The sequence below is a fragment of the Synchiropus splendidus genome, chromosome 13, assembly GCF_027744825.2.
Source record: "Synchiropus splendidus isolate RoL2022-P1 chromosome 13, RoL_Sspl_1.0, whole genome shotgun sequence".
NCBI lineage: Eukaryota > Metazoa > Chordata > Actinopteri > Syngnathiformes > Callionymidae > Synchiropus > Synchiropus splendidus.
In genome coordinates this window covers 16,212,348-16,232,694 of record NC_071346.1, presented here as the reverse complement: position 1 = coordinate 16,232,694, position 20,347 = coordinate 16,212,348, and the positions used below count along the sequence as shown (strand labels likewise).

General features: G+C 45.0%; 1 protein-coding gene across 1 annotated transcript in view; it reads right to left on the bottom strand.

The window, feature by feature from the left end:
- Nucleotides 1–4,275: 4,275 nt before the first annotated feature.
- Nucleotides 4,276–20,347, bottom strand: part of chd7 (chromodomain helicase DNA binding protein 7) — a 52,287-nt gene continuing 36,215 nt past the window's right edge. The window contains exons 21-41 of the mRNA XM_053883944.1: nt 20,072–20,251; nt 19,883–19,993; nt 17,946–18,157; nt 16,656–16,855; nt 15,987–16,146; nt 14,795–14,884; nt 13,195–13,298; nt 11,530–11,659; nt 11,238–11,344; nt 10,747–11,149; nt 10,453–10,661; nt 9,430–10,362; nt 9,108–9,274; nt 8,659–8,895; nt 8,416–8,580; nt 8,115–8,342; nt 7,823–8,038; nt 7,606–7,746; nt 7,428–7,532; nt 7,175–7,355; nt 4,276–7,094 (exon numbers count right to left, since the gene is read on the bottom strand). Coding sequence (XP_053739919.1) covers nt 6,097–7,094; nt 7,175–7,355; nt 7,428–7,532; nt 7,606–7,746; nt 7,823–8,038; nt 8,115–8,342; nt 8,416–8,580; nt 8,659–8,895; nt 9,108–9,274; nt 9,430–10,362; nt 10,453–10,661; nt 10,747–11,149; nt 11,238–11,344; nt 11,530–11,659; nt 13,195–13,298; nt 14,795–14,884; nt 15,987–16,146; nt 16,656–16,855; nt 17,946–18,157; nt 19,883–19,993; nt 20,072–20,251 — 5,277 coding nt within the window. The 3' untranslated portion in view covers nt 4,276–6,096. The remainder of the gene's footprint in view (nt 7,095–7,174; nt 7,356–7,427; nt 7,533–7,605; nt 7,747–7,822; nt 8,039–8,114; nt 8,343–8,415; nt 8,581–8,658; nt 8,896–9,107; nt 9,275–9,429; nt 10,363–10,452; nt 10,662–10,746; nt 11,150–11,237; nt 11,345–11,529; nt 11,660–13,194; nt 13,299–14,794; nt 14,885–15,986; nt 16,147–16,655; nt 16,856–17,945; nt 18,158–19,882; nt 19,994–20,071; nt 20,252–20,347) is intronic.

Genomic DNA, 20,347 nt, shown 5'->3' with positions numbered 1-20,347 from the left:
GGTATTTTTATTGTACAGAAAGTTACAGTCACATTACATATATAGGTCTGTCGTACATATTTTTAAAAGCAAATGAAATCGCCCAAAGGCTTCATCCCATATATTATTAACCTGTTCTCCTACAGCATGATAATGACACTTAAGTCAGAATTTTAGATAACAGAATTAAAAATAAATAAATAGATAATGTTTTAATGTGTAAAAGATGGACATAAAGTAAGCAGTGGTAATGTGGAGGACTAGTACTTAAGTACATACAACAGAAAATGAACAAACAAAATGACCTTTGGCAAAAAAAGGGGCGATGTTTACCCCCCCAAACTGAGAGAGAAAAAGAGAGTGAGAGTGAAAAAACATGATAACAGAAGCAAAGAAAGGAATGTGTACTTCATACTTCAATTTCATTGAAGAAGGTGCAGTCAGACCAACCTGAGATGGTGGTGGACCTCCCTTTACCACTATTGAAGGAAGCCCTCATCGGCTCCATCACAGTCTGGTTTTCGGTTGCTGCCATCACAGAGCAGGAGAAACGATTCACTTCCATCCCTCCATGACCTGTACATCTCTGTCTCAAACATGTTGCAGCCGACCCATCTCGCCCTGGACACATCTGAAGTGCTCCCCCCAGGCAGGAGGCTGAGATCATTAAGGACCAAAACCTCCTGCTTTCATGAAGACTTTCTTCCATCTGCTCACCAACACTGCCTCAACCCCCCACAGACTCTGACTCTCTGACAGTTTAATAGCTTTTTAATGCATATTTTTTTCTCTTTGGAAAAACTTCTACTTTCGAAGATTCCATCCAGGCATCGCAGCAAAGCGGCATGTTGTTATTGTCGGTGCACGAGCGATGATGAAACCAGCATAGGCAGCCGTTTCTAAAAATGTGGCGCACAAGCGGGCCACACTCTGCTAGGCACAGGCATCTGTGAGCTTCTTCAGGCCCACAAGAGTCTGCGTGACTCCTCTCCGTGCTGCTTCACACTTCAGACCTCACTGCTCTCGCAGCTAAGGATCCTGGTCTGGATTCAGTCTGGTCCTTCATCTTTCTCTTTCTTTACCAAAGAAGTTCCAGATCATCTTTTGTATGGCACAGAGACCTACAAAGTGCTCTGATGTTCCTAGCACTTGAGAGGAGCTTCACCACAGCAGCCACCCAACTTCCCTCCTGCTCCACCTGGGTCTCCCCCATGACTCCATGCTCCTCTCATCCTCCAGTACAGTCCAGTTTCTGAGCCCATCTGAAGACTGTCAACATCCCTCCCTGAAGGCTTCCACCTATTGAGCTCTGCTAGCAGGTTTGTTTTACAATACTTGTGATTTATTTAGAGTCTAGGCTTGAATTTAGGAGCGTCATTCCCCACGTCTGTAGCTGAGTTGACCCTCCTGGGATCACATCCATCTACCCATGACGACTGTAGAAGACGGTCTCAGCACTACTTAGTTTGCTGACAAAAAATACTGAATTTAAAAAACCTCAGATTCGGAAAAACATGTCTCCATCTCTCCCCCCTTCTTTCTCTCCCTCCCTCCCTCCCTCTGGGGTCCATCAATCATGGACGCTGTGACGGCAGCCGGCCTGTAGGTGGTCATGTTGACGGCAGATGGCTCTTTATCGCCTGAGCCCTGGACTCTCCATGACAACCAGTGAGAGCAGGGGAAGTGACACATCCAGCCCAGTGGAGAAGGGCACACACACACACACACACACATGCAGGGTGGGTGGGGGTTGTTGACTCCTGTTGCTGCCCACTTATCTCAGCCACACAACTGGAGATGCAACATTGAGAGTGACTCACTCTGGGTTATGACGCTGCATCCTGCAAAGCATGTTTGGACCTCGGTTCTCTTTTGGACCGAAGAATTTACCTGTTTTTTGTTTCTTTCTTTGTTTTTAAATGAGAACATTTCTAGATGTTGTTCTTGCCAAATATTGAAATCCAACATGATCAATCCAGTGTGAAGAAGCAAAGCTGTACACATGAATGCTGAATTGATTTAAAGCTGTCATCGTATCATGTGAAAAACTCACCCACAATTGAGAAAAAAGTGTATGAATATGCACTGAACTGCAGCTAGTCAAGCAGAGCCGAAATGTATCGCCTGTAGCACATAGCATGTTTGAATATTTTCAAGATTAGTAACAACATTTTGCAAATTTTCAAATGAATAAATAAATGATAAATAGATAAATATAATTGCAAATATCAAATTGAGGGCGTTTTTATGGCAGAAGACGATGAATGTTTGAAGTAAATGTTTTCATTACGTCTCATATGGAGTACATCTTGTCCTTTGCAGGCTGGTATCTCTTAAAATGTTAGTAAACTTTTGGCTTTAAAATAAACTTGACATATGAATTCCACAACAGTCGTTTTCTCAGACTGTTTTTTCTTCATGCTGAAGTTACATGAGGGGACTTTGACATGCACCTGGACTCACATGCAATGAATGTATCCATATCCGTTTGTCTCCATATGAAAAGTGAGTAGTTCTTTACATCAGGCACTCAGATCTTCAATTATGATCATCCCTCCCACTTGGACATGAAAACATGGTTCATCTTCAACATCATGTTCAGCATGTTTTTGCTAAGCTGAGCTGCTTAGCTATGAGACCACTGGCAGCAGTCGTCCTGGCAAGCGTGCTCGACTGCCATTGTTTGACTCCGCTGCTTGCCGTTCAGCAGATACTCAGAGAGCCAACTTGGTTTTCTGCTGTTCACTGAGCAACATGTTTTCATCATATAGACACTGAATAGGGTCACAAAAGCGTATTGTTTCGGGGTATTAACATAAGTTCCAGTATTAGTATTAAAATACTGAAACTAATGTAGTATAAGAATAGTATAAAGAATAGTATAAAAGTAGTTTTTCATTGTCAACAGCTGCGCTCAAAATGTTTTCCAGGAAAATAACATTTAACCTGTTCCAGGCAGTTGATGCAACACAACATTATTTATATATTAATTTCACACCATCAAACTCCACCATCCTCATAACATTCTTCTTCACTAACATAGTCTGCAGGTCCCCTCTGTAGCCTTCCTCATGGACGTCTGCACGACTCATCCTCCAAAGACCATCCTGCTCAGAACGCTCCTTCAGGCCTAATGCATCTACTCATCTACTTCTCACACGGCTGGTGATGGAAGGAATAATACAAATGCAGACATCTGTAACCGATGAGAAACCTCACGACAGTGCAGTCACTCGTGCTTAGAAAATAAAGATACATGAGTGGTCTAAGTGGCTCTGAACAAGTCTTCATGCGCTAGATTCAGTATCTACAAAGTTTTTAAACTGCTGATATGAGCAGACATTTCATATTCTCACACACACACTCCAGAAAAAGAAGAGTGCGTCTGGCTGTCAGTTTGTGTTTTGTCAGAGGCCTCCGCTGGGGAAAGATGCTGTCCTCCGACTGGTGGGTGTGGTGAGTTCACACCATCGGAGGGATAAATATATTACCAGGGCTGTCTTTTTCAAAGTTGCTTTAAGTTTTCAGACAAGTGGGACGGTCAGCTGCAGTTAAATTTCCTAGGGAACACACTGGGTCCATTGTTAGGGACCGTCAAACCAAAAGACAGATCATATTAATATAATGCAAAATACAGGGGAACAAAAACATGAGAAAAAGTGAGTAAATATGTCAGTAAATAAGAACAAACAAGACAAATGCTGCAAATATATTTCAAATACTGTGATCATCCGTTATAAAAAGGGTTATGTGATTATATCACTGTAAATAAATGAATATCTAAAGATGATCTATTCAAGTAATAAATATTACAACAAAAAACTGAATCTTATTTTTCTCATTTATTTTGAGGGAAAATGCAGTTTAAGGCGATTGTCTTAACTACTACCATTAAAACTAAATTCATGAATGGAAGAGAAAATAAAGGAAAAAAAACAGATAAGTCCTAAAAAATAACCTTCATAAGTCATATTTAGAATTTAAGAAAAAGATTTCTAGATAACATTCTAGAAAACATTTCTAGATGTTCAGTTTCATGGTTTCTGGTTTTATGGGAACCACAAAAATACAGGCAAACAGCTGACTGTGGCCCCAGGGCTGCTCAAGAGGGCAGTTTGTTCTCCAAGAAAAACCAGCTGGAGCTTTCGTCCAGTGTTTAGACGGCCACAATGGAGCAGTAATCGGGCCTTTCTTTTCACTCTCTCAAGCAACAAGATATTGGATTGGCAGCTGTAGTTAAGCGTCTTCTCCAATTTCAGTTTAATACTTTATTTACCACCTCAAACCATGCTTCATTTGTACACGCAAAGCTGTTTTGATAACTAACTACATGGAATACACACCAGACAGTCAACTTCACAGTAACTGGGGAAATTTCTCCTCAGACTCAGGGGCAAAAGGAAGCCATGTAGTGGCACAAAAGAACCCAAACTTTAAAAACAGACGCAGACACGTTTTGGTTTCCTAGGCGAATATCTTGATTCACTTTTATTAAAAGCATCATCGCTACAATTCATCATACATGATGTCTCCAAACAACAAAAACAAAAAGACACACACCAAAGAAAAAAAAAGAAACAAAACAAGAGAAAAACATTTACATGGTATGTCTGTAAACTTCAAGGCTAGTTAAGAATTTTGAGGTAATGCTCTTCAGCTTGCTGGCTAAAAGTAACAAAAAGTCCATTTTTCTCAAGAAAAGTAGCTAAGTAATAAAGGTACCTGATTATTAACTCTTTTACACCAGTGCATCAACAGGAACAGAGTGAGACAAAATTGATTGCAGTACTTATTTCATCATTTACAGTTTTCTATTCATACGACACTTGTGGTTATTTATAAAGTGTGTGTGTGTGTGTGTGTGGGGATATTATGTTGGAACATTCAAAAGCTGCCTTGGTTATTGCTGTCTCAGCATTAAAAAGAACTGGGACCTGTGCTGATGGGGACAGTCCCTGGCCTCAGTAACTGTGGCTGGCTGGGAGAGCTAAGAAGACCTGGAAATAGTGTGTTTGACTTCACCAATAGTTCAACTAACAAGGGCTGTTTGGATCTTCAACAGAGGAAACGAAACAAATGTGTATTTCAAGCATTTCATCCAAAAAAAAAAAAAAAAAGGAGAATCAAGGGAGAAAAATCATATCGGCAACCAGTCAAACTTCATATAGGTTGAGTGAGTTAGTCAGTCCTGCGGAGGTCGGCCGGGCCGTGTCAGTGTGTGTGACTAGAGCAACAGTCTAAGAGGAGAGCAGCGTGACCTCTCAAAAGAAAAAAAAAAACAAAAAACGGGAAAACTTGAGGCAGCAACCGGGAAAAGAGATAACTAACACTCCTGAACAAAACAAACCTGAACAATGATGGATTTGGACTGCCGCCTTCAGTCCTATCAGAACGTATGGCGCTGGTTGGGCCCGACTGGCGGCAGACCCAGCCTGCCTGCCTGCCACGCCGACACCACAACCAGCTGCCACAGAGGACAGGACACAAGGACGGGCGGTGGAAAGTCTTCAACAGTGTCGGACTGGATCAACAGTAAAGGTTCACACACACGCCACCCGCCAGGGTTTCGTGAGTGTAGTGGTCGCTTTTAGAATGTGTGAGTGTGGTCAAGTGTGTGATGGAGTCGTCAGTGTGAGACTGAAGTTTCGGCCAGTCTGTTTCTTTCCTGGTCAGATTCCTGCAGCAGCTTTGTCAGACAGACAAGAGAACTTTTAAAATAAACTGGCGCCAGCAAGATGACACGCTGCTAACAGCAAACAGTCAGGACAAGATGAAGGAAGCCATGTTGAAAACAAAAAGAAATCCGAGTGCTGAAAGCAGCGACAATAAAAATAATAACAACAACAACAATAATAATAATAATAATAATGATAACAATAGTAGTTCTGGAGATTTGTGTTCTATTCAGAGGAAATGTGAACAGACCGGCCTGGAAAAAAAAAACAGTCCAGGTGAGTTTCCTGACTAATTTAACTTAACACACTATATTCCTTCCACACACAAATTAACGCAAAATAAATCATAAAAAAAGTCCTAATGTTTTGGATATTCATGGTGGAAGTGTGTAAACGTGAGGTCAGAGGTGAGAAATAATGTCCAAGGCCAACTTCAGTTCAGTCACTCATCTTTCTGCGGCGACTCGTCCTCTCCTGCCACTTCTGTGTCGTCCAGGGCTGAGTCCTCTGGATCATCTTGCGTCTCCTTCTCATCCGCCAAGTCGCTCTCTCCTCCTCCCTGCAGTTCATCTTCCTCAGCGTCGTCGTCATCCTCTCCGTCTTCTGACGCCTTGGGCCCTGTCTTCTCTTCGTCTCTCTGGGTCACTGAGGCCGTGGCTTTGCCTCCCAGCGCTCCTGCCATGGCGCTCTGGAGCTCGGCCAGGGAGGAAGTGGTGGGGAAGCCGGGCAGACTGAGCCCTGTGAGGCCTGGAGGAAGGAACATGGAGGGGTAGAGGAGGCCAGGGGCCATGGTGGAGAGCAGGAAAGGGTTAAATGCTAGAGAGTTGGCAGACATGCCCGCTGCAGCCAGCAGAGCGGCTGTGTCACTGTTGATGGATGAGTCAGCGGTCGAGTCAGAGCCTGGGATTTGAGGCGCCGCAGCTACATCGCTTGCAGATTTCTCCACTTTCTCTGTTGCTTCATCTTCCTTCTCCGCCTTTTTTCTTTTCTCCTCAGGCGCTTCTCGACTTTCGGAAGCCTCTTCACCATCATCCTCTGCATTTCCATCCTCTTTCTTCCCCTCTTCCTGTCTCTTTCTCTTGGCCGGAGCGGACTCCTCCCCTTCCACTGTTTCCGCTGAACCGTTTGTGGTCCCTGATGTGGTGGTGACTGTGGAGTTGGTGGCAGCAGAGGCAGCTGCTGAGGTGAGGTTTCCACCAAACAGCCCCCCCAGACTAAACATGTTGGGAAGTGCGGCAGCCATGTTGGACAGCCCGCCCATGCCGGGAATCATGAGTGGCAGCATGGAGGCGGCGGCAGCGTTGGCAGCGGCCTGCTTGGGGTCAGCGGCAGGAGGGAAGGCCATCAGATTAGCAGCCAGCTGGAGAGACTGGAGACTCTGGAGGGACGACAGGTCCATTCCTCCAAAAAGGCTGTTGAGCAGCAGAGGATTGATGCCACCTGCAGACACAAACACACACACACGTGTTATCTTTGCACACAGAAGGACTGTGAATCCACTTCCTCTGAGACCCACATACCAGCAGAAGATGCAGCGGACGCCAGGGTCGCTTGGGCAGCCTGAGCCGCCGCAGCAGCCTGAGCTGCCGCTGCGGCCTTGGCAATCTCAGATTTGGGACGCCGTCCACGACGACGGACTCCTTCTTCCCTGACCACCGGTCCGGTCAGTAGGCGGTCAAACATGGCCTCCGGGAGAAAACCCTGCAGTGACAGAAGTACACCTTTAGACAATGATCATTTGGGGCGGAGGACATTCTTGTGTCCTCTACATACCGACTGTTTGACGATGTCTGTCCAGTCCGGAGCAATAGAGAATTCTGGATTCTCTAGTAACCACCGGGGAAGCTCTTTCATTGGTGGAGCCATAGCTCCGCCCATCTGGAGGACAGAGGGATCAGTGAGTTTGTGCCGAGAGCAGTGATGCAGAAGGACTAAGAAGTGAGCTTCTGACCTTGCGTCCATTACGTCTATTGACCACAGGGACCCTTTCCTCTCCAGTGAGTGTATTTATGTCGATCTTGTTTGGGTTCCGGCAGCGATGGCGCTTCTGTTTGGGCTTTGAGAACTGGGATAGTAGCAAGTCCTCCGTCTTCTGCACCAGAGAGAAGGATGGTGTGAACAACAACCACAAACAACTGGAGTGTCAAGAGTCAGCGCAGTAGTCGTACTGGTGTAAATCCAGTCATGTCCATCGTGTAGGTCGGGTGTTGTCTCAGCCACTCATTCAGATCTTTGCTGGAGACTGCAGCTTCCTCGTCCTCCATGCTGCCAGACGCCAGAGACCGGGCACTGGGGCTCTGTTCCGGGCCGGGGAGGGGTCTCTGTGAGCGGGCAGCTTCCTGAATCGCCTCAATGACAGAGGCGTTGGATACCTCCCCATCGTCCTGAGGGTTCAAAGAGCAGCAGAATTGAAGAGAGATTTGCTAACCAGCTGGACTCATATTTTCACACACAACATACCCCTCCTGCTCGTTTGTTGCCCATGAAGAGCAGCTCAAGGCCCTCCACATTTTTCCTGCGACCTCGTCTCCTCTTCATGGTGGGCAGGTCGGCCTCTAGTGAACCATTGGCGCGGTGAGCTGGGGCCTGCTGTAGCAGCTCCATCTGAGCCTTGAGGGAGGGGCTCGAAACCTGGGCACTGGAGTAGGCGGCCAATGATGGAGAGGCCTTGTGGTGCAGGTGCCCACCCTGATAACAAGAACACTGGGATGACACATGCTGTGACGATAAAGAATAAAAGATACGGGTGACGCAACAGCACCTTGGTAAGATCGATTGCTTGATTCTCCAGGTTGGCATGGCTCTCTCTCAGTTGTGCCACCATCTCCATCAGGTTGCGCCTCTTGGCTGCTCTCTCTGCTTCGATCTCGATCTTCCTCCTTCTCCTCCTCCTCTGTCGCGGCATGGCCAGGCCCAGCGCATCATCCTGCCATCACACACCGTTATTGTGGGTCAAATGAAAAGATCACTCTCGAGAACAGAGGCCGGAAAGAGATCTACTCACATGCATCTGTGGCGATAGGGTTTTATCTTCACTCCCACTGTATGGTGTGTGGATGCCACTCATGGTCAACTCGGCCAAGCTTCTCCGCTGCAGTGGGCTGTCTGTTGCTGCAGGGTTGACCATGCCACCAGGCAGAAGGCTGCTTGGGAAGTCAAAGATGTGTCTTCTGTTCACGGGCCACTTGCCCTTCAGGACAGTATCGCAAATGTTGTCCATCCTGTTGATCATGACTCGGTCCTGAGCAGAGAACAGAGCAAAACTCTAAATACATGAAACAAGTAATTGCCCAAATGTTCCAGTTTACTGTGACCTGCACCAAAACCACAATGGTCAACTACCATCACAGCTAAAATGGAGTAAAATGGAGCATCGCTTAATCATTCATCTTTACTGATGGGAAAAAGCTAATATAGATGAACTAAACAATTAAACTCATAGCTGGTGCTCACCTTGGGCCAGAAGGAGAAGCCAAAGGTTCTGTCCTGCAGTGCCTGGAGCGCACTGGTCTCTGGAAGTTCATCAGGGCAGAAGCCATCTCGAGTTTCCTCTCGGGCTGATGTACTGAGAGAAGCAATGCTCTCTTCATCAAAATTCTTCTGCTCTGATGCAGCATTAGCTGGAGAGAAAGAGGCACAATCATGTTTCTTCATTACAAGGTTTGCTTTTTGCTACAGAGAAATTAAAGCTTATTCGATTGTCACTCCCCCGGAACTTCACCAAGTTAAATTCCAACTACGTCATGAGGAAAGCAGAAATGACTCGAAGTAGTACCTTCGGCCTGGGACGACTTCTCTGACTTGTCGTCTTCATCCATCCTCTCCTCCTCTTCCTCCTCCTCCTCCTCTTTATTCCTCTCTGCGTCGGCTGGTGCGGGAGACTTGAGAGACTTGCAGGTCTCCATCTCTTCTTCCTTGTGCTCAGTTTGTGCTTGGAGAGGCTGTAAGGCTTCAGTCTGACTGTCTTCTTCTTGTTTAGGAGAGGTTGAGGTATTTTTCTCTTCGGCAGAATCTTTGTCTTCTTCCTTTTGGGCCTTTTTCTCAACATTAGTGTTTATCTCGTCACTATTGTTGCTTTTTTCCAGTTTCACCTCTACTTTCACATTCTCAGCAGGAGAAGCAGATACCTCTTTCTCCTCAACTAAGTCTACCTCTGCTTTCTGTTCTTCTGGACTTTCAGCTTTTACAGCTACATCTGCTTCTGCGGTCTCAGTTTTAATCTCTGTCTCTTCTTCCTTCATCTTCACCTTTTTCTCAGCTCCTTCCACACTTACTGCTCCCACAGAGATTTTGGCAGCAGCTGGACCGCTTGCCAATTCTGCAGGGGTAACGTGGGGAGCTGAGGTTTCATCCGGAGCTGACATTTTGGTCGTCTCTCCCTGGGAGACGACACTAACACCTGACCCCCTCTGACTAGTGAAGCGCTGATGGGCATCCAGAAAGGCCAAACTAGGATCATTTAGTATGTGGTAATCTGTTCGACTAACTCCATGCTTAGATGCCCCAAGTAGGAGGTCCCGGTCATGACGACCACACTCCCACCACTCTGGGAGGTCTGGCGAGGGTTGACATAGTTTAAGGCGTTCAGAGAGCAAAGGATGGGGCAGGACCTGCTCTCTAATGCGGCGAAGAAGTTCAATGCGATAGAGTGTACGAGAAGCTCGCTCCTCAGTGATGGGGTCAATGATCAGGGTCGGGTCCGGCAGTTCTGAGGAAAAACACAGACAATAGGACCAGTCCATATGAAATTGATTTAACATCAGTGACAATGCAGCATGAAAGTAGTGGATACTCGTACCGGTCTCATTTTTGACCTGCATGCGGCACACTCGTTTGCACATGGCAATGAAGGCATAATAATAGTTCTCCAAGCTTTCGTCTGTCTTCTTGTCCAGTCGAGCAAAAGCTCGGAACTGCGTCCAGTCAAACTTTTGATGCTGTGTGTCGAAGATGACCCCGAAAGTGGACACCACACGGTAGAAATCTGCCTCTTCGCGCCGAGTCCATCTGAGAGAAATGCATGGAGTTAAGTGATCTTACTTTGAGAAGCTAGTACTTCATTTCAACATCTCGTAAACCTGACAACCCTCACCTTTGCCGTCTCTCCTTAAAGTACATGGCTCCATCAGCCAGGAGGGAGCTGGCTGTCATCACAGACGGGTCCTCAGTTAAAAACTGTCCCCCTTGGGCAAAGTATGTGCTCCCTTTAGCTAGATATGGGGACCCTTCAGCGAGGAACACAGCCCCAGCATCCTGGATATAAGTGGTCGCTCCTCCAGCTTCGGTAACCATGGAGATGGTCGGCAGGAAATCGCGGCGACGCCGTCTGCGTCCATCCGGTCGATTGAGAGCCTCTTGGCGCAGCAGTTCCCTGCGATTTGAGCGCTGGTAAGCCGTGATGAGACGACGCAAACGTGCCGTCAGAGCGGAGGCTGCTGGCCAATAAAGACGTCCTGTGGCCCCTTCAGCGGTTCCACCGTTTTCAGCTAGCTTGGCTGTAAATTTCGAGCAACAAAAGACTTTTAGTGAGATGAACATGGTCATGTGTCGGACATAAAGCCAAGACAATGTATGGTTGTTTACCATCAGCTTCACCATCAACGGTGTCATCTAGTGGAGAGTTGGTGAAGTCATCAATGTCGTCTTTAAAGGGCATTCGCTGTGGTTTGTACTCTGGATCTTCATCTTCACTAAAGGGTCAGATATCAAAATAGTTAAACAACAATAAACAAATACACTATTTTCAAGATGAGAATACATGAATGCCAAAATTTAATGGAACAGTCACAGATTTTTCAAACACAATTCTTGAGGGGGCTTAAAAAGCTGAGGATGCTTGAGTGTCAAATAAAAACAAGATATGCTGCCGCCTTACCCCTCGACACCATCTGTCATCAGGTCCGTGCCCCTCTGCTCAGCAGCGATGGCTTTGGCATCTGGCATGCCCACCCGCTCCAGGAAGCATAGGGTGGGGTCAGCTCGTATGGAGTTGTACTTCTCGTAGCCTGAAGAAGACAACAATGGCGTTAATGGACAAAGCAGTATATGAAAATGAAATGCATCATATGTGGCTTATATACTTTGAGACTTACGGTGATGAAAATCATGCTTATCAGATCTATTCAACAAAAACAGCAGCAGAAGGGCAAACCCCAGGAGCCAGCTGCTGACAACACAGACAGTGCGTGTGTGATTGTGTGTGTGTGCGTGCATGTGTGTGTGCATGCGCACACCAGCAGGTGCTCATTTGCGCCAGAAAAGGAGGAAAATGCGAGTCTCTGTTAGAAAGTCAGCGAGAAGCTGTGCGGAACCGTGTGTTTGTCCGTTAGGTGCATTGAGCCAGAACAGATTAGATGTGCAGATCCTACTGAGACACGTCAACCGGGGAGGGTGTGGGGATGGAGATGGACGGCGAGCGAAAAATTAGGAGCAGGTGAGGTGGTTAAAAAAAAAAAAAAAAAGAGGCGAGAAGCCACACAAGAAACGTCGCCACGACAGAGAACCGACACGTCTTTCCTCCCTTCCCTAAATCAATCCGTTCAATTAGGGAAGATGTGACTCATTGTTCCTGAGCGTCTCTGTCACACACAGCTTTGCGCCTACAGCCAAACGTTAATCATTAGGGCCTTTACAGGACATCATTCTTCAGTGTGTCTGATGTCTTGAGCGCCAGTCTTCCTACAACGCTGACACTGTGCATGTATAAGTGTGTACTTCAGGTTCTCCCAACTGAATAAGGATTATAATTAACTATGGGCGAGATTGTGCTTCGCTGTATTCCTCAGAGTCAGTGTGTGTTATGTGTGCTTTGTTTATCCTCCATTGTGGGGACCAATTCTTGACAGAACACTATCCTTGTGACAACCATAAGACTTGGTGGGGACATTTGGTTGGACCCCACAAGGTTAAGACCCAATCTGAGGATGAAGACTGGGTCATTAGAATTGGGTTTGAGTTTGGTTCACAGTCCTGGTTACAGTTAGCCATGTGTTTTGGATGGTCAGGTTTAGGATGAGAGGCTGAGGACAACATGTCAATGAATAACCTCACAATGTCCCCACAAGGATAGAAATACAAATTGTGTGTGTGTGTGTATGTGTGTGTAAAAAAAGGAGTGAGAAAAGGGGCGTGTCTAATTGAATCACCAAGTCACCGAGGGTGGCAATGATGGTAATTTATGACAATTAGAGCAAATTAAAAGACACATGACCACACAAACGCGTGCACGCACACACGCAGAAGTGAAGCGCAACGACACCGAGGGCCAGGTATGCACAACGCCACTTGTGGCACACAGTGCAGACGCGTTGCCGGCTATAAGAGGCAGCCATCAATCTCATTCCCCAGAGCAAACTGGGCCTGACAGCTGCATCCAATAGTTGCCATAGAGACGGCACGTCAAACTAGTGGCAGCAGCGGCAAGTTGCATGCATGTGAGCCAAACTGAGTTGGACAGTGTATGTGTGTGTACCCTCAAGTGCAGTGTGTTTTGGACGCCATATTAGAAGACAGAGTGCTGCACACGTGGAAGCTTATTTACCGTGCTTGAAGACACCAATGAGCAGGGATTTGTCAGCTTCCCCATCCCACCAATCAGTCGGAACTTCAGCGTGGAAAGGTTGGGGAATCCAGATGTCCAGCTCACTGAGGGGAAAAAATGGCACAAAAATATTACAGTCCCTGAAGTGTACGTTATCGCGAATGAACAGACTTGTTTTCAAGGACTTCAGGAGGTACACTTTATAGAAACTGACCATTTTCTCAGCAATACTGGCTTAATTTAGCATGGAAGGAGTCGCTAACAATACAGAGAAAAACACTGACAAGATCATACTGAAAACTTGAAGAAAAAGGCAGTATCATTTTAAGTCAGCAACTAGTGTTGTCCAAACAGCAAAACTTAAGTCAATTGAGAGCTGTGTAGCACCCAATGAGTGTTGTTCTGATAATGGCTCAACCAACTGTAGTTTTAAAGTTAAAAAAAAAGGATCATGCATCTAAGAACCATTTGCTCTGAACTGGTTCACTTGGGCATGAGGGAAAACTCCAGCAGCCTTAAGATGGTTGCAACCAAAATGACGACAGGAAACAATCACCTCCATGAAGGCCTCTTCGACCAACTTAACCAGATCAAGGCGCTACAACGACAGTAACTTGGCAACCAAAGGACGTTATTACCAACAGCCAACAAACTTACAGGGATTTGTCGTCTTAGAGAAAAGTTAATGGTCAAGAACATAACCCCTCAAGCAAATAAAAAATGGAATCATTTCTTACTGCAGGATACACTATGTATTGTTGTAACAACAAAACAGAAAATCTATTATGGAAAGAAGATGGTGGAAAACAGTGTTGCCAACTAGTTAGATTGATAGAGCGCACAATACACAATGGAGGCAGAGGGTGACGAGAGAAGAGAAAGACCTGGGGAAACACTCCCTTATCTCAGCAAACCACAGCACGCTCGGCCTGGCAACACACACGTACGTGCCAAGATTGACGTGCTAAATCCCCTGGCATATGTTGGCACTATGGCATCCCGTATGCTCCAGCCTGGCATGTGCATACACACAAGCAAATACACAGGTCTACCACAGTGGCTGCGAAGCAGGGGGGAGGGAGAGTTGATCGTGAAGTGCACGTGCTCCACATTATAAATGCATTCACATCTGGGTGAAAGGGTGATGGGGGGGAGGGGAGATGATTGAGACACAAGTGCACTGCAGAGAGAAAGGAGAGATAGACCGATAGGGAAAAAAGCTCAATGTGGCAAATGAACAGGACACTGAACACTGGTCAAGGCAAGATGAGGCCCTTCTCTTCAAACTTAACTCCCCAAAAAAAGGGAACAGTCGAGCATGTCGTGAGAACAAGAATGATGTGTGATGATGTTGATGGGAACTTCTTTCTGATCACTCAGAAGACATGTTTTGACAACGATTAATATTTGATGAAAGAGACCATGAGAGGCAGGGACAACGTCCCCAAACAATAGTTTATGGCACAGAAATATGAGTGAGCGTATGAGACCCTATGAGCCGTTTCAGAAACAAAAAAATCTCTTATTTTAGCATTTGTGGACTCAATGATACTGGCTCAAATATAATGTAAATGTATCACAGGTCTGAAAATGTACTCACCTTGAGTCTGTTCCATCCAGGATGCGATCTGCTTGGTCTCCAATAACTTCCTGATGTAGGTAGTAGAGCATCCTCACCCTTAGAAGGACCCTGGTAGAGCAGTGACATTGTTACCTCGGACTCAACATAACATGTTACCGCATCTCTTAAGTAATGTATAAGACTTGCTGCAGAAGAAAGTTAAAAAAAAACATTTGTCAAGTGAGCTAGAAGGATGTTATGTTCCCATATCCAATTAATCCTGATTCTGCCCCAACTCAGGATTCTGCATCCTCTCAGGATAAGTCAAAAACTGAAGCTTATTAACACTAAAATAAACCATTCTCAGCATTGCCAATAATTTCAATCTGGGTTTGACACAACATGGTTTTTAGTTTGGGCTCTAGTTTAAGGAAGAATCACTTCTGACTTTGTATGATCCAGCTCCAGATATGGGAATCTGATCAAGATTTGCTTTACTGTAAACATTCCATCCGTCACCAAGTTTTTTGGGCCTGGGGCAGAAAGTGAGTGTCGGATGTGTGTGAGAAGCCTTTGGGGGTAAAATTGAAGGGTCAGGGGGCTGAACTTAAAGGAGGGCTTGTAAAGTTTTGAGAGGCAGCAGTGAGAGGGAGGGTACAAAGGGAAGTCATTTGCAACTCAGTCTCTCCGTGTATATCAATGGCATCAGAAGTTTCTGTGTGTGTATGTGTGTGTTTGTTGGCAGGCTATGTGTGCTCATCCATCAATGTGCCAGGCCTGATTAGCCACACAACGCTGTGCTCCAGCCTAGCAGATGGCACCACATAATCACCCCCAAGTGTGTGTAAATGTGGGTGTGTTTGTGTGCGCCTTTCACCCACTTCCAACAGGTCTGCCTGCCTAGCACCTGGCCTGGCACATGGCCACACACATGAACACACAAACTTTCCACTTGCAGAGGAGGAAAAAAAATTCTGGAATGGAATCTGGAGGGCAAGGAAGCGTATCTCCCTGACAACAGCAAAAGCAGACACATGTGTGCGCTACAAACACACAAAGATTTAAAGCGACAGTTTATGAACTGATGCCACTTCAACGTCACTATGTGCAGGCTAAAAGTTAACACCCCCTAAACAAAATTCCCACAAATCACAAGTCCTTGCTTTCCAACTATTTAACAATAGAGAGTACAACATTGTGGCGGTGCGCTTCAGAGGGAGCTGGAACGTACTTGTTGCAGTGGTGCTTCAAGTGTCTCTTGTAGCTGTCCTCTTGCAGAAGGTGGTCTGGATTGCAGCTGGCCAACCAATCAGCTCTGGGGGTCTGTGGTGCTGGGGCTGCGGGCTTCCCCTTTTTGCCCTTTCTACCCCGAGGTACAGGAGTAGAGAGACCTGCAGAGAACAGTGTTTTTTTTAATTTTTTATTCTCATCTTGTCTGTCACCCAGGATCCCATGTCTTTACCTAACAGTTCAAAGGTCACGCATCATACCTGGTGCATTCAGACAAAATAGTTGGCTACATTTTAACATTTCAGACTGATGAATTAATTTACAAACTTTAGCTCCTGTTCAGCATGAGGTGCAGGAGACGTGTACGAGTTTCGTGGCATTTTCTAAAATTAATCTTGTCGGGCGAACAGTTGGGTGTAGGAATCACGACAAGAATGAGTAAAGTCATATCTCAACTCAAACCCACGGTGACATCAACAGTTACCAAGACTCTATAGTCATAATAATAGACGGAGCCTATTAGGACACTAGATAATCATTCATTGTATTTATTGTTGTAGTGGAGTTGTGGAGTTTATGGCCGGTGTGAACTTGATGAAGGTCAGGAAATATCAAAACAACCAGAAAATAAGCCATATTTTACATTGACAGCATGGGAAGACTGGGTTACCTGAGTGATTGGTCAGAGTTCTGGTTGTGCCATCTTCACTGGGTGTGATCAGATCCCAGATGAAGCTTTTAATGTTCTCATCACCACGGTAATGAAGCAGGCAGTAAGCCAGAAGTGCTCTGCAGATGGTTTCCACATCAACCTCCTTCAGTGGGCGCTTGAAGCGGCCATGGGCCAGGATGTCATTCCACCTGCCCCACCTGGGCAGAAATACCTGAATTAAGCACTTGTGAAAACATTTTTGGACATATTACAAAAATATGTCCAAAAAACATCCATGTCCCTCGAGATGGACCTTTTCTTAAACATACATGCACTACTATGACCTATATAGTTGAAACTACAGTACTACATTAAATACACCAGAAAATATTAATTAAAAATATAAAAATCTCAACTAAATTTACAATCATAACCAAGCTCATATATTTCCTATTATATCATACGTCTGGGATTAAACCAGGATTATATCCATTTTTTAGGATCTGGAATGAAAGCGTGAGGGGGCAATGCAACCCTGATCGCTAAGGGACCAACAAATATTGTACTGGAGAGACCAAACACATGCAATGACAAAAATTATAGACTGTATAGATATTTGTGTGACTTACTTACAAAATAAACATTTCACAGTCCGTTGGGTTACCAGCTCATGCTGCTAAAGGTGTGTGTGTGTGTGTATGTGCACACACGTGTGTGTCTGCGTGTTGTATTATTTATGGATCACAGCATGGTATCCCAGTGCCACCAGAGTGCAAGTGACCCTACAGGCTGACTGGGTGGACACTCATCTCTCAGACTGATCTGACACTAGACTAAAATTCTCGGCTGTCACTTCTGAATATTCACTCAACCATGAGAGTCAGTTGCGTTCGAGATGATTTTTTTGAAGGGGCAAAATGGTGGACGAGGGGGGGTGAGTAGAGGGAGAGAGTGAGAGACAGATAGGCGGAAAAGCCAAGTGAGTGGTGAGCAGGGAGGACAGCCCAGTCAGACAGTGTGTTTTTGTGTCCTACAGCCTCAGGCCCCTAGACTAGACTGTAACAATAACAATGCTGACATTTCAGTACTACCACTGTTCTTCAGTCACACCAAGTCATCCGTGAAAATGGACGTCCTCACTCAGTAATAAAGATCTGCACCAACTGATGATGGCTTATTTGTGTGAGCTGCTCTCCACTTATGACTGTTTTTAGAGCGCAGTTATTAATAAACCATATCTAAAGTGAGGAATCACAATAATACGCCACGATTTTATATAAAACAACATTTTTTTTCTGGTGGTCTCACCCGTAGACCAGCAGGTTTTTCTCCACCCTGAAGCACTCAGAGCGTGGGTAGCCTTGGGTTTTGTCTTGAGGCCTGCGGGGCTTGGACGTGGGTTTGCTTGGTTCATCGTCGTCACTCTCCAGCTCAGAAAACTCCAGCATCTCATCCTCTTTGACGCTACTGTAGTGTCGTGTCTGCTTTCTCACTCTTGGCGTGTCGATCACCAGTGTATTCTGCTTAGATGAAGAAAAGTTAATTTGTACTGAGAAGACACCATTGATGAAAACTGAGATTGATATAAAACAATACGTTAAAGTTAAGTTACAATGAGTGTGTCATTTACATTCCTAATTGTATTGTTATCCTGTTTTTTATTTTGATGGAACTTAATGATTATATTTCTTCAACAACTCTACTGCAGATCTTTTGAGTTTAGTTGAACAGTCCAGGTGAACTGGTTTTAGAGTGTCAAGTGCCAGAGTTAAGCAGCAGGGGCAGCAAAAGCCTAACACTTAGGGCACCTAAGTATTTTTTTTTCCCAATTACACATTCAAATATTTCAAAAGGATTAAAATATAGTTTGAGATAAAAGCGTACAGTAAATGAGAAATAAGTTTGGTATGGGAGTAAATTCACTCATCTGATTCGTATGTAACATGAAGGACCATGAACACCACTGAACAGACTCGCTTTTCACTACATGCGTCACTTCCTGTTTCACTGCACGATCTTCATCAGTGAGTGAATATTCCAGTAAAATCCACACTCGTAGTCTCTGTTATGACTGCTTTCGTCGTCTCGACCAGGGAGAAGTATTCAATCGTTAGACACCAAAACACACATATGAAAACGTCCACAAATATTACTCAGATTGAAGTGACAGGTGTCCACCATCAGCTAGTGTAAAGTAGTAACTACATCAGGATCCATATTTGTAGCTTATCTTGTTTAAATGCAGTGATGCTGCTTGTTGCTACCGTGAATGACCAAGAGTACCATTTGTTGAACATGTAAAAAAAACAACAAACAAGCGGTTTCAAATATAATTTTAAACACTGCCATTTATGCCTTAATGAAATGCATTTCAGATCAATTAATAGAAGACTTCCGAGCCTAACAATCCAATCACTGCACACAAACAAGTCAGCAGTTAGAGCTACAATTATCACAGTCGCAGTCATTTCCATTTAAGCATCACACAATCAGAAATCCCGGGGGAGCAACCCAAGTGGAGCATATTCACTCATCGAGCTGGATTAAGTGATCCAGTCGAGGGCTCTTTACCAGAGCGGCATTGAGAAACGATGGAGTGGTGGGGTGGGGGGAATCTGGAGGGGAAAAATACACTAATAACAGAAAATAAGTGACAATATACTGACAGAAGGAAAAGGGCTGCGTGCAGAGAGCTCACTGTGTAATACACCAATGAGAGCGTGTGTTTCTCTTGACTCAAACTGATATCTCCGCAGCCTACTGGCATTAAGTGGAGCTAAGCAGCTTATGCCTGCGCTCACACATCCAGACACATGAGCAAGGAAACATTGGTAATTAAGGAGGTGTATAGATTCCCTTCTGTCAATATTCATTTTTAGCATTTGTAGTTAATAACAAAATAACTCAAATTCGTATAATTCATATATATAAACTAACAAAACATTTTAGAGAAAATGTCTGGACAGACAAAGGTTTTTTTTCATTCGCTAGTTCACTATGTTTGCAAACCAGTGATGATCCAGGTTAAGGATCTAATGATGGCGTAATTTGGTGGACAATTAAAGCACCAACGGCGAATGTTTCCCCACTTTGATCAAATGCTTTTCCTCAATTTTATTGTTGGAGACTTTCTCTGGACACTTAGATTGCAGTTTGACAAGTCTGCTTGATCTGTGAAATAGCTGACATTCTGCTCAGCATTTTATGTGCTTAACAAACTTTGTCAACGTGTGTGCCTGACATACCCGTCCGTTGATGGCATCCATGTCCAGTTCAGCCTTCTTTGCCCATTTCTGCCAGAAGTCAGGATCCTCAAGAGAAATGTCTGTCCGGTTGCCTGCTGCAACAAAACTGGCCTGCAAAATCCAAACCACATGTAATTACAAACAAGAACCAAAGACAACAAAAAAATAGCAGTTTGAAAGCCCTCGGACCTTGGCAAAGGTAGAGCCTTTGCCCTCAGACTCAATGGTAATGGTGTGCGTGCGTCTCTGAAGGATCTGGTCAATATCCTCTTCGCAGAATTTGGAACCTTCGTCCTCTTCATCCATCAGTGCTCCATATGCTCCCTTTCTCAGGAGGTCCTCAATCTCCTTCTTGGACAACTGCTGGACCTAGAGCAGAAACATTTTCCCCCATTTTGTTGAACACCAAATAAGACCATACACATGCAAACTACTGAACCGTTTTGCAGACACTTAATGTGCAAT